This window comes from Pseudochaenichthys georgianus, chromosome 23 (genome assembly GCF_902827115.2).
Source record: "Pseudochaenichthys georgianus chromosome 23, fPseGeo1.2, whole genome shotgun sequence".
In the NCBI taxonomy this organism is placed as follows: Eukaryota; Metazoa; Chordata; class Actinopteri; order Perciformes; family Channichthyidae; genus Pseudochaenichthys; species Pseudochaenichthys georgianus.
This window is the reverse complement of record NC_047525.1, coordinates 15322027-15334349: the sequence shown is the minus strand read 5'-3', so window position 1 is coordinate 15334349 and position 12323 is coordinate 15322027. Positions and strand designations below refer to the sequence as shown.

Here is a 12323-nt window from a genome sequence, read left to right as displayed (position 1 = left end):
GTGAGGGTTTTAGTTTCTATTTAGTTCCGTTATTATCTATTTTTGTGTATGTAAACAGGCTCACTTTTTAGAGTCCTCCCTTTGTTTGGTTATTTGTCAACCTGTGCCCTTTTGGCCTTTTTTTGTTGTTCCAGGCTGCATGCCTGCCATTTTGTTTACCGCTGCTAATTATTACCAATCCCATTCTGGTTGTGTTGCTTCCCTTTGGTTCCCCTAGCCCAGTAGGGTACGTAATACCCTCTCAGAAAATAACTGGCCCCAGCATGGCTCCTCCAGTCAAATTGGTCTAGAGCCGCCACTGCTAGGAACCGTTAGCAATCCTTATTTTTATAGTTAAAACAGGCTGTAAATGACAAGATAGTACAAAATGTAAACCGTACTTAAATGTTTTCCTCTGGACTTCATTCATTTCATTCAACTTATTTATTTGTATCACTCATTTTTTAACCAGGAGAACATGTATTTGTTGGGGACTTGTTATTAGCATCAATTCATTGGTGTTTCAGGGGTTTCGATAACAAGAGAACTACGGAAAATCCCCAGGCTTATCGATCAAAAGTGTCATGTTGATGTATAATTTAGAGTGATTTTGAAGTCATTTTTTTCCCCTGACTGCGGAATCTGCTATCAATTTCATTTCAAATAGTGGACCTGCTTCCAGTAAGGTCCAGGGAATCGCTTCACACTCAAACATTACACATGTCTTTGGATGGAACGTTTTCACAAAGAAATGTTCCTATCTGTCTGCAGTTTTATTTCATTTGATATGCCATATGTTGGAAATGTACTCACTCTATCCAGGAAGCACTGGAAGAACCACTTCATGGTGTAGAGACTGGTTAAAACCTCCTGGGTGTCCTGCAGCCGCACAAACAAACAGGAAGTACTTTTAGTGCAATTAGCAGGTTTATAAAGGTCTTTGTCCTACGATAATATAACATGTTTCTGTGCACATTATCAGAAATATTTTCAGCCAAACTAAAACAACAAACATTTAATTTTCTTAAAACGGTACATACAAAATCTGTCTTTTGAAAGAAATAAAAACTGTTAAAACCAATTGACAATTTTACAAAACACTTGAGTATGTAATGTATGTTGTTTTACATTTTTTTTTGAATGATTCTTTACTACTAATATTTGTATATTTCTGGACATTTAGGACATGTATATTTACTTGGTTTTTAAATCATAATGTCTGCATCATTCTGATTATTTGTTTGATTATTGTACTTTTTCTTTCTTTGGGAAATAAACATTTGTATATGTGTTTTGTTGGAAAAAACTAATACCAATAAATACATTTGTCAAAAAGAAAATGGAATTATGGCTTGTAGAAAAATAGATATACCCAATACATATTATTTGTCAAAGTATTACCCCTGAAAGCAGGTGTATCAAGTAATTCTACTGTAAATACAGGAAGAGATTTCTCATATAATAACTTAATCCAACAGCTGTATTTGATCCCCGAGTTATTTGGATAGCCTCCCTGTACTGTGACCAGTTGTTGGATAATTCAGCACTTATTATTCATCTGCTCTCACCAGGTGCTGCTTCAGTTTGGGCATCATCTTCTTCAGGATGCGGTCGTGGTGCTCCTGGAAACGCATCAGCTTCGGGAAGCCCGGGATAAAAAACCCTGAGGTTGAGGACAAAATGGATCACATCACATTTTGTCATTTTTAAACTATTTTGCATTGTAAAGCCTACAAAAATGGGTTACATTGTGTATTGTACAATGTGCACATTTCTACTTTTTATGTAAAAAAATTATTAAATTTGATTATAGCTGTTTTTAATTTTGACTTTTTATGTTAATATAAATACATATTTTTTCTTATGAATCTGTATTGCACATTCAAATGTTACTTAACTTCTTTTGCTTAAAGGATACATTCTTATTTTTGTCTCAATGAAGCAAGTGTCCCAAAACCAGATTTCCCCAGTAAATAAAGTATTCTGATTACATTATCGGCCGTATTGGCAGATATCTTAAGTCAGGTATCAGAAGTTTATAGAAACAGAAAAAAAGTGAAACAGTGCTAATAATATTAATGTCATCACAATTATAGCATATCGTTTTCAGTTACGAATGTATTTAGTCTTTTACATGCAGGAAACACTTGTGGGGTAGGACTTTATTTTAGCAAGTCTTGTATTTACCATATCTCCCCCCCCCTTTAAAGAGTTCCTTTGTTACCATGCATGGAGTGCTTCGGCCCAGACAGCAGTTTGACCAGAGCCCAGAAGGCGTCCTCTTCATTCATGTAGATGAGCAGCAGAGCTGTGATCTGACTCATGCCCTGGCAGTAGCCCACCTCCTACACACACACACACACACACACACACACACACACACACACACACACACACACACACACACACACACACACACACACACACACACACACACACACACACACACACACACACACACACACACACACACACACACACACACACACACACACACACACACACACACACACACACACACACACACACACACACACAACATATGGAATAAATATCGGCAGTAATACTAATATTTTGCTTACTGACAGAATGTATACATCCATAACTAAGTAGTATGCACATAACACATGAGACATTCTGTCTTCTCTAAGGGTTTTCATTGTCCTGATTTCATTTAATGTTTCACCGCGTTTCCTTCTTTGTTTTGCAAATACACCGAATTCAATTCTTAAATAAACGGGCTGTTAGCATAAAAAACAAGGCAATAATTCTCAATAATTTGAACTTTTTGACAGTCTTATGGTTTTACCTGTTTATGTTGGCAAATCTTTTTTGTGTGTGGCACCTTCTGTACATCACTATTATTTAAGGTGTGCATTTTCTGGGAGGCATTAAGACTAATGGAAATTATATTTGTCCTTGTTGAATAATCTGAAACTCTGGATAATGCGTACAAAAGCTAAAAATGTTAACAAGACTAAGAAGACGACGTGTATATCCTACATCCAGTACACATGCGAATAGTAAAAGCATAGTAACCTGCAGTATTGAGAAGACAGTGTGAATGACTCACCGTATTGTACATTGAATACGCTGTGAGGACGTGGAAGAGAGCCTGCTGCCTGAAAAACACAAAGAAACCACAAAAAGCACAGCGTTTAATTCCAGGACTGTAAGTCAAAGTTTGGGTTCCTTCTTCTGACAGTGTTATCACACATTCACACAGAGAAGCCACACGTCAGGGGTACAATCTATAAATGTGGTGAAAATGAAGTGTGAGCTGAAGGCAGCATTTGTTATTTCAACATCAGCAGAAGGGCAAAGGTGTTAAAACAGGTGTAGTTTCCATATATAGAGTACAGCTGGTTTACTGATACTCGTTGCCTTGAAATTAATCAGAGCCTGCTTTAGTTTCATGGTAACAAAGCAGAAGTCCAAATGGAAAAAGAGTCTCTTATTAATGAGAAAGCTTTAGGGCTCAGATATTAAGAATCAATTAGTGCAGATTTAAAATTCAAACACCCAGCACACACCTATTATACTTTATATATTCAGATAAACTAACCATAACAAAACTCACAAAAACTCACCGCTTCAATCTGGCTTTTAATGTGTGATTGTTTTTGTATTATTTGACTTTAACTTTAACTATATATTTATTTGTTGTTCCTTCCTTTTCTTTTCCCTTCACTATATCTGTAAAGCGTCTTTGAGCACCTGTAAAAGCGCTAACAAATTAAATCTATTATTATTATTATAAAAAATCATATTGCTCTATTCTGACTGTATATCTGTGACGCTAAGAGCCAACCCATGTGATATAGCTCTATCTAGATGGCAGTGCAGATATGCGAAAAACTGAACAGACAAAAGTTGCACAACTTCCTGTGTCCACTCTGTGGCGCTAGAGAACACACGCTTAACAAACATGAAGTTGATCACATCATGTGAAGAACACATAATATCCTTTTTATATATATTGGATGGTGGTTTTTACGTAAGGCAATAGGTGTTAAATTGCTTTTGAACCTCAAGGTCTTAAAAAACGTACTGACCGAATTTGGTTAAAATACGAAGCCTGAAATGGCCAAAATACAACAAAGAAATGACATTGAAATACAATACTTGTTTAAGTCTACCTATGCTGCAAATATCTACCTTTAGGATGCCTATACAGTGAGGGTTTAATGCAGAGTTAATGTTTGCAACACTGCAACAAAACAACCGATTAAGTGAAAAATACTTAGAACAATTTGAGTATCTTTCTTTCTGTGTTTTTCTCAGCAACGTGGTCCTTGGACACTTTGTATTAGTTATTATTTTTAAAAGTGAAATGCTTTTGAAACGGTGTAACCGTAACTTCATCTCGAATACAGTGTTATAGCCGTAGGAGAGTAAAGGCAGGGTTCCTGCAGATACCCACTTGACATCGTAGCGGTGCATGAACATGATGTGGTCTCTGTAGGTGCGGTTCACGTCCAGGTCGATCTGCCGGATGTCGGGGGACACTCCCCTGGCTCTGGCCTTCAATTTCTGCAGAAAACACAGAAACAAAAAGGTCAGTGACGAGGAGAGTGACTCCAAGGAGACAGATACATCTAAGAGGCACAATATTTACTCAAAAACTGAATTAAGAGCCTGCGAAGTTTGAAAGAGAGAGTGAAATATAACTTATCAGATACAAAGCATAGTTCATTTACCTAATCTCAACCCAAATTCTGCCTCTTGTATCTCTATTTACAACATCATTCAGCTTCTTAACAGCATGTGTTATACTTTGAGAAAGCATTTCAGTGAATAATTCAGATGAAATGTATCATGTGTCAGAACATAAACATTTTCCAGTTTGAAGAAAGTTCAATGAAGATTGATGTTAATTTGGTAAAAAGAAGATGTTCATGACTTTAACACGTTTCCTTCGAATGTTTTGGGGTAAAAGGTTTAGAAAGTGGCGTTTATTACAAGTCTCCATCTTATATTGGATATTTGATCCGTCTTGGCGTCAAACAGATTTAATAAAATATCATACAAAAGGATCAAATGTTTTTTTATGGACAGAAAAGTCCTCATTCACAGTTTAAGTTTCTCACTTGATTTGCTTTGTTTACAGCGGTGGCCTCAAATTACAATCCATTCCACACAGCAAACATATTATTGATCCTGCGTGCTAAACTTTTCAATGAGATCCAAAGTGTGTCTCTGTTCTTTACAGTGTGCAGGAACACGCTCTGCAGGATTACACAAACACACAATTACGCTTCCAAACCCACATCCTGCAGCTCGGTGAAATCAAATAAAAGGAGCACGCTTCTGAGTCTTTATGAGGCCTGTGCTGTAATTAATGTTATAAACTGTGTGTGGGGGAGCCGGGCTGTAAAGTGGATTGTGTGTTTAGTGGTGAGATCTGGGCTCAGTACCTCGTAGAAGTCCTTCTTCTCCTCCTTTATGTTGGGGACATCGAGCAGCAGACCCCAGACCTGCCCTCGCAGCTGCAAGGGGATTCCCTTATAGACCCTCCTCCCCAGCTGAAACACACAGCAGGAGTTTGTTAGGAACACTTCCAGGGAGGAGTGCCTCGGGAACACACTCCACATTCATGTAGACCTGAGCTCAGAACAGGTCAAATACGGATCAAAATATCAGACAGGAACGTCAATAAACACGAGATGATGAGTTTCATGCAGCCTACCCGACATAAAAAGACAACTTAATTGATTACAATCTGTATTGCCAATTAAAAACAACTTATTTACTTATTAAAGGGGCCTTATTATGCTAATTTCAGGTTCATATCTGTATTTTGTGCCTCTACTCTACTGTGACATGTCTCCATGCGTTAATGTTCAAAAAGCTCTTTAATGTTCTCATGCTGCACCTCTTTTCACCCTCTGTCTGAAACCAGAGCCCAGTCTGCTCTGATTGGTTAGCTGGCCGGCTCTGATGTGATTGGTCAACTGTTTAGAGAAGTCCCGCCCTTTAGCCTATCACGTACAATGTGTTGAAGCACTAGCTAATTGAAGTGTGATGTCAACATAACACACTACAAGTAAACCCCCAAAACATAATAGGGCCTCTTTATAATGAATAGTTTCAAATAATCCGTAATACATAATATTTCTATCAATATCATTCCTCAATTTGTTGGTTGATACCCTGAATCATGTTTGGTTTATTAATGTTTAATGCACCTTTTTTGTTCAGTATCCAATTATAATTGTTGTTACCATGTGGGATTTTGAAAGAAATGTAAAAATAAAACATTCAGTGTTCCTTTAACTCACAAAGTTAGTCAATTTAACTTTTAGACTCAACTGGATCTTTGGGAATTTTGGCCATTATTCAATACAAGGTGTTACCTTGTATTCTTGTTTACAAAGGATTTGAAACGTCTCTTTTTACGTCATTATTAACCTTTATAGAACATTACAGTAAGCTTACAATGTACCCTTTGTATCTGCTAGGTAAGGGTGGATGCTGCACACCACAGAGATGCAACAGAGCCTCGGGCAAATTCAAAACTATAATCCAGAATAGAGGAACAAATAACTGCCGAGTGTTTCAGAGACGGAAACAGTCCGTTCATCAGTGCACTGGGAGAGGAAGCCGAGGGCTCTGCAAGGTGAGCCTCCACCATCTGACCATGGTGGGAGTTACTGCATGCCGAACGGCACAAAGTCCTTCACAAAGAGATGGGAAATCATTGCGGACTCTGGGGCGAGGAAGATTAAGTCTTAAAATCCAAAGTGCTGGAACAGCAAAGCTAATCGCGGCAGTGAATTTCTCCGAGTGCAGATATTAAAAGCCAAGCAGGCGGAGAAGTGATACAGCAGATACGGAGGTGTTGGAGTGTCAGTGTGACTGACAGGAGGACAGACTGAAGAGGACAGGCCCTCTATTAGAGGACCGTATCCACTAAACATCCTCAGGGTAAAAGTGGCTCTTGAGCTAACAGCGCTCATTTTAGGATTCCTGTTCCTGGAGTAGCATTTATCCACAAGACAATACAAGTGAAAGAGATGTTAGATCTACTCCTACGTCACTAAGGCCACATTTACACTTTGCATTAAGGTCCCCTATTATACTGTTTTTCATCAATATATAATAGGTCTCAGATATGTACAAAACATGTCTGAAGTGTTTGGCTCGAAATACCAAACAGATCATGCATTGCAGAATGGATCAGGACAACAAGTGAGCCAATCTTTGTTCCTGAAACGTTCAGAGTCTCTTCACACAGAGGGGACACATGTTTATGTATAAAAGACATGACAAAGTGGATTTTGCACAATAGGTGACCTTTAAAGCGTCTCACATCCTGATGAAATTCACCTTTACTTTACTTTTACTTTACTTAAACTAAATGAAATATGTACTTGTTTCACGAGACCACAGGTGTTTGAAGACTGCCAAAAACCCCAGGAGAAGAGTCTTCTGCACTTTGGCGGTTTAGCCTGCTCAGTTTAGTTAGCTAACATCCATCCTTACCTTAAGCAAAGACAGTCATATTCTTAAGCTAGGGCTAAACCACTCAACTAATGGAGGGGGCGCTGTTCTAGTCCAAATATGCTTTAAAATACCATTCATAAGTCAGAAAAAGGCCCTCCAGGTGTGGCTCCGTCCTAGATTACATTTAAACTGTTTTGATTTTGGCTTTTGGTGATTAAAAAAGACCAATGATTGTATTTTATTATATATTTTATCTTTAGCATGACATGTTATGTTGTTTTCAATTGCCACGTGTAAAACCAGAGGAAACAAACTCACAAAGATGTGTGAGGAAGAGATGAAAGATAATGAAGAACCATAACTCAGCTGTTGTCTGTTAACTCTCCATATTAAAAAGAAACCACAGACAGAATGAATGGCTTAATATGTGTGTGCGTGTGTGTATGTGTGTGTGTCTGTGTGTGTGTGTGTGTGTGTGTGTGTGCGTGTGTGTGTGTATGTGTGTGTGTGTGTGTGCGTGTGTGTATGTACTTTATCACCATCCTATCACCACTCTGGGGACTCACTAGCTCTGATGGGCAAGTCATCTGTTTCACTAATCATCCTGTGAGTGTGTGCGTGTCAGAGTTCCCGTTAGAATATTTTTTCGCCGGTCAACATGTCCGTTAAAGTTGAAATCTTCCGGACACAATTTGAAAAGTGCCGGTCAAAGGTCTTCTTTGTTATTTATTGAGCTTTAAAACAAATTGCTATGATTCGATATTAAACAAACTAATTATAGTAGATAAACTACATTATTCAAAAGTGTAATTTTGAACAGTTCCAGGCTTCCCTTGCTTGTATTGCCTACAAATAACGCATCATTATAACAAGTTTTAATAACTAAATGACAACATATCCATATACGGTGATTTCTATACAAGTCCATTCAAGCAAAACCTCTTTTTAAGTTGTAAAGATTTCAGATAAAGCAACATAGTAAAGTACGTCATTATTACCAACTGGTTTCCTACACTGCTCTCAGCAGTCTCTACATCCCCAAGCTTTCAGCTACAAATCAACACGTGATGTTTCTGAGCCACCTCTAATGAAGAATGGCACAGGGACACAGCTTCAGCCTTTCTCACTGGGTCATCGATGCCACAATATTATTACTGTTTTGCTAAACACTACAACCTCCAGCGTGCTACAGCTCTCCTTCCTACTGCGGGCAAAACGTTTTCTCAGCAGCTGGCGAGCGAGGAAACAAAATAAGAGACGTATCAAGCGTGACCCGTTTCGTGACAAAGAGGAGAATAAATATCCTCGAAGCTTCAGAGAAGTGACGAAGTGATGAAAGGAGTGCTCTGTGTCCTTGGCTGTTAAAATGCTCTGCTGTAGAACGAGCCTCGCTGAGCTCAAAGTGGCAGCCAGGAGAGTATTTCACATTTCAAAGCCCACATAACCGCACAGTAAACCCCTGCTGATGGATTACACACAACTGAAGGACGTGTGGAAGCGCTGCAGGCACCACAACACAACGTGCGGCTGAAGAAACCTCTGATAACTCAAACAGGGGTATGAGAGGAAGGCTGGATGACATTATTTTCCCTCGTATTGCAATTGATATATTAATCACGATAAAAGGCAGTGTTATTTTTAAGATGCCAAGATCCTTTAGCGTCATTTAGGAGGATTTTGGCGATTAAAAAAGAACAATGATTGTATTTTATTATATATGTTATCTTTAGCATAAATGTTTGGTTGTTCGCCACGTGTAAAAGTTGTTATTTTTAGGCACTGTACTAAACAAGGATCTTTTATTAAGTCTGTAGAATTCTTTTTGTAGGCTGGGACCTTTCTGTAGCACCACAACAGTGCAGTGCAGTGGTGCAGAGATGAGTCCCTATGCCTTAAAATGAGTCAATATTGTATCACTTCATGTTCCCCTAACTCAAATCTAACCTTTTTTACTGAATGTAAAGCCTGAAATAAACGAGTGAATCGATTTTGTTCTAGAATATGTCAGTAAATACCACACTGGGGAATGTCTGTAGCTTTTACGTGTCGTAAAAATGTCGGTTTCTCAAAACTGTCTTAACGATATCAGGGAATTGTCACTCTTGAAACATTTGACAAATCATGTTAAAAAAGTTTGAAGTGATCATGATGTGATTTTCGTTAAAGAGGATCTGTACCAAACAAGGATTCTTCATTAAAGGTGGGGTAGGTAAGTTTGAGAAACCGGCTCGAGATACACTTTTTTCAACATGTTGAATCGGCCGTGCGTCTGTCTTCCGGTTGTTGCCTCTTTTGAATGAGGAATACACACTACTGCCGCCTGCTGGTAAGGAGAGTTATTGACACTCACGCATTGCGCAGTTCGTACTTGCTCGGCTGAAGTCTTTGCGGTGTGTTCCAGTGCGACACATGGCCAAGACGCAGGAGAACACGGCGACGCAACAGTCGGCGAGTTCTCTGGTGACTGCTTGGTGTGTCAGGGCCTTAACATCCCGATAGCAATGAATATCTTAAGTGCTTTGACAATAAATACATAAAAAAATTCATCTGTGGAAGCCGTAGTACTGTAAAAAGCACGACCAATTATTTTAGCCGGCCCGGCTCAAGTAACTGGATGGCCTACCTGCCTGTCAGCCTTCCATCTGTGCACAAACTTATCTCGTGCCCTCATTGGTCATGTGCGCGTTCGTGTGTGTTGGAGGAGGGGCTCTGTAAGGAAGTGGCAGATTTGTTCCGGCTGCGTATTTTCAAATTCTAGCGCACTCGAGCTGGTTTCTCCAAAATTACCTACCCCACCTTTAAGTCAGTATAAGAACATTTTTTTAGACAAGGAATGGAAGAACGTTTTATTAAATGATATAAGTACTTCCTTTTCCATCACTGATAGTAAATGTGGGCGAGTGTGAGAGGGTAAAAAGAGGATGAGATACAAACAGAAACCCAGAAGCTCACCTTCTCGCTGTTCTTGTATTTGTCCCAGCTCTTCAGCATCTTCAGCCACTTTGAGGTCCTCTCCACCTCCATGTGTTTTTGCTGAAAGAAAAAAGAGATACGTTAAATATGGATAACTTCTGCTCACGTCAGAACACACTTCATTCAACATGTTTGGCTGTTTAAAATGCAGATTACGTTCAGCTCTTCCATGTTTTATCCATGTTTCTTCTTTCCCAAAAATCAATTATATCCTAATATAGTATCATTATAGATAACTGGGTCAGTAGAGCCTCTAGGAATTATTCTGTGGATTTATTTATTTAATTTCCAGATGTAGGAGAAGTTCATTTTACTGATTGGCATAGATCAAAAGTAACATTCCTGAGCCCTTCTATATACACAGATTCATATTTGTTTGAAGTACAGTTAAAGATAAGAAATGAACTAACTCACCTTCTCCTCCACTGAGTCATAGGAGGGAAGTTCATTCTCACTGAGAGGAGAAGAAGAAAGAAGGAGAGAAGAAGATGAATAGGTTAGGACTCATCCCCTAACCCACAGTTCCCGGCTAGTTTCGTCCCTGCTGTTACTTGTCTTGTGGAAAAATCATAAAACACTTCAGATGAAACACAGAGTGATATCCGGGTCGGTGCTCGTCTCACTCTCCCTGACAGGAACATCAAACATGTCAGCGGTCACCCAAACAGGAAATAACAAATCAGACATTCCCCAGTCCTTATCTGGCAAGTCTCTGCAGGAGCTAATCTGTGGAGATCTTTCATTCATCTCTCTTCTATTATTCTTGAAAACATTACATATGTTTTCTCTTCAGGAAACGATTTGGAATTTTAAGGAATAGTAAAACAAGTCAGTGAAAGTCGTCCGTACCACACAGGTAAACTCACTGCCGAGGTCAATCCAGAATAGAGTTGAAAAAGATGAGAATGATGAGAACATTTTCCTCACATTTTCTTACCAAATGATTAATTGGTATAAGAAAACAATTACACATTCTCTGATTAAAGCTTCTTAAATGTGGATATTTCTGGTTAATACATCTATGAAAATAAACTCAATATATTTCAGGGCATTTGAAGAGGTCACCTTTGACTTTTGGGAATGTTTTTCCAATATTTCCCCCAATTTGTTGGTCTTTTATTGACCGAAAAAACTCATTATTAGAGAAAATGTACAATAAAATACATCCACGTCCTGATGTTTTTTTTACATTTGTTATCATGAATTCCACAATTATGCATATTAATTGCATATAGACGAATGAGGTATTACATTTTTATACAAATCAATTAAAAGAGATATGAAGTTCTGCATTTAAGGACTCAATAGGTCGGATCATAGTTCTTTCAAAGCAAAGAAAGTGTGAAAATATCAACCTGAATGAGAAGAAGCCCTCTAAACATGTATTCTTGCTCTACTTTCTGTTTACGCAGCTTCTTGAAAGCAGCAGGAGATCATGGCTCACCTGGACAGTGACCTGAGGCTAGGGCTGCAAAATTAATCGTATTTTAATCGCGAGTACGATTATGTCTTGCAACGATTACGAAAACAACGTAATTGAAATAAAACGATTTTTCTTTTTTTTATATATATATTTTTTTGGTTTTTCAGTTGAATTATACTTAAAGTTCAGTGTAATCAACTGTTAAAAACACACTGTTCACAATTTTTTTTTCTCCAATAAATGGATGTTTTCAAAGTAAATAATGGATAATCGTTTTTAATAATCGTGATATCAATTATTGACCCAAATAATCGAGATTATGATTTTTGCCATAATCGAGCAGCCCTAGTCTTCAGTAATTGTCACCTGCCTGCGCTCATCTCTGAAACCTGACCATATAAACGGGCTGGTGGTTCTAGCAAAACATCTTTAAGAGATGACATGAGCAGCCCTACCAGCATTTGCCATGGTGGCCAAAACATTTTTATTTGGTCTTAAATTG

General features: G+C 38.4%; 1 protein-coding gene across 3 annotated transcripts in view; it reads right to left on the bottom strand.

The window, feature by feature from the left end:
* Positions 1-12323, bottom strand: part of usp6nl (USP6 N-terminal like) — an 84073-nt gene that overhangs the window by 9379 nt on the left and 62371 nt on the right. For all 3 annotated transcript variants that reach the window (XM_034112577.2, XM_034112575.2, XM_034112576.2), the window contains 8 exons: positions 10813-10852; positions 10378-10458; positions 5397-5504; positions 4403-4512; positions 3053-3101; positions 2204-2324; positions 1548-1642; positions 793-858 (listed from right to left, as the gene is read on the bottom strand). In XM_034112577.2, the coding sequence (XP_033968468.1) occupies positions 793-858; positions 1548-1642; positions 2204-2324; positions 3053-3101; positions 4403-4512; positions 5397-5504; positions 10378-10458; positions 10813-10852 (670 nt within the window). The remainder of the gene's footprint in view (positions 1-792; positions 859-1547; positions 1643-2203; positions 2325-3052; positions 3102-4402; positions 4513-5396; positions 5505-10377; positions 10459-10812; positions 10853-12323) is intronic.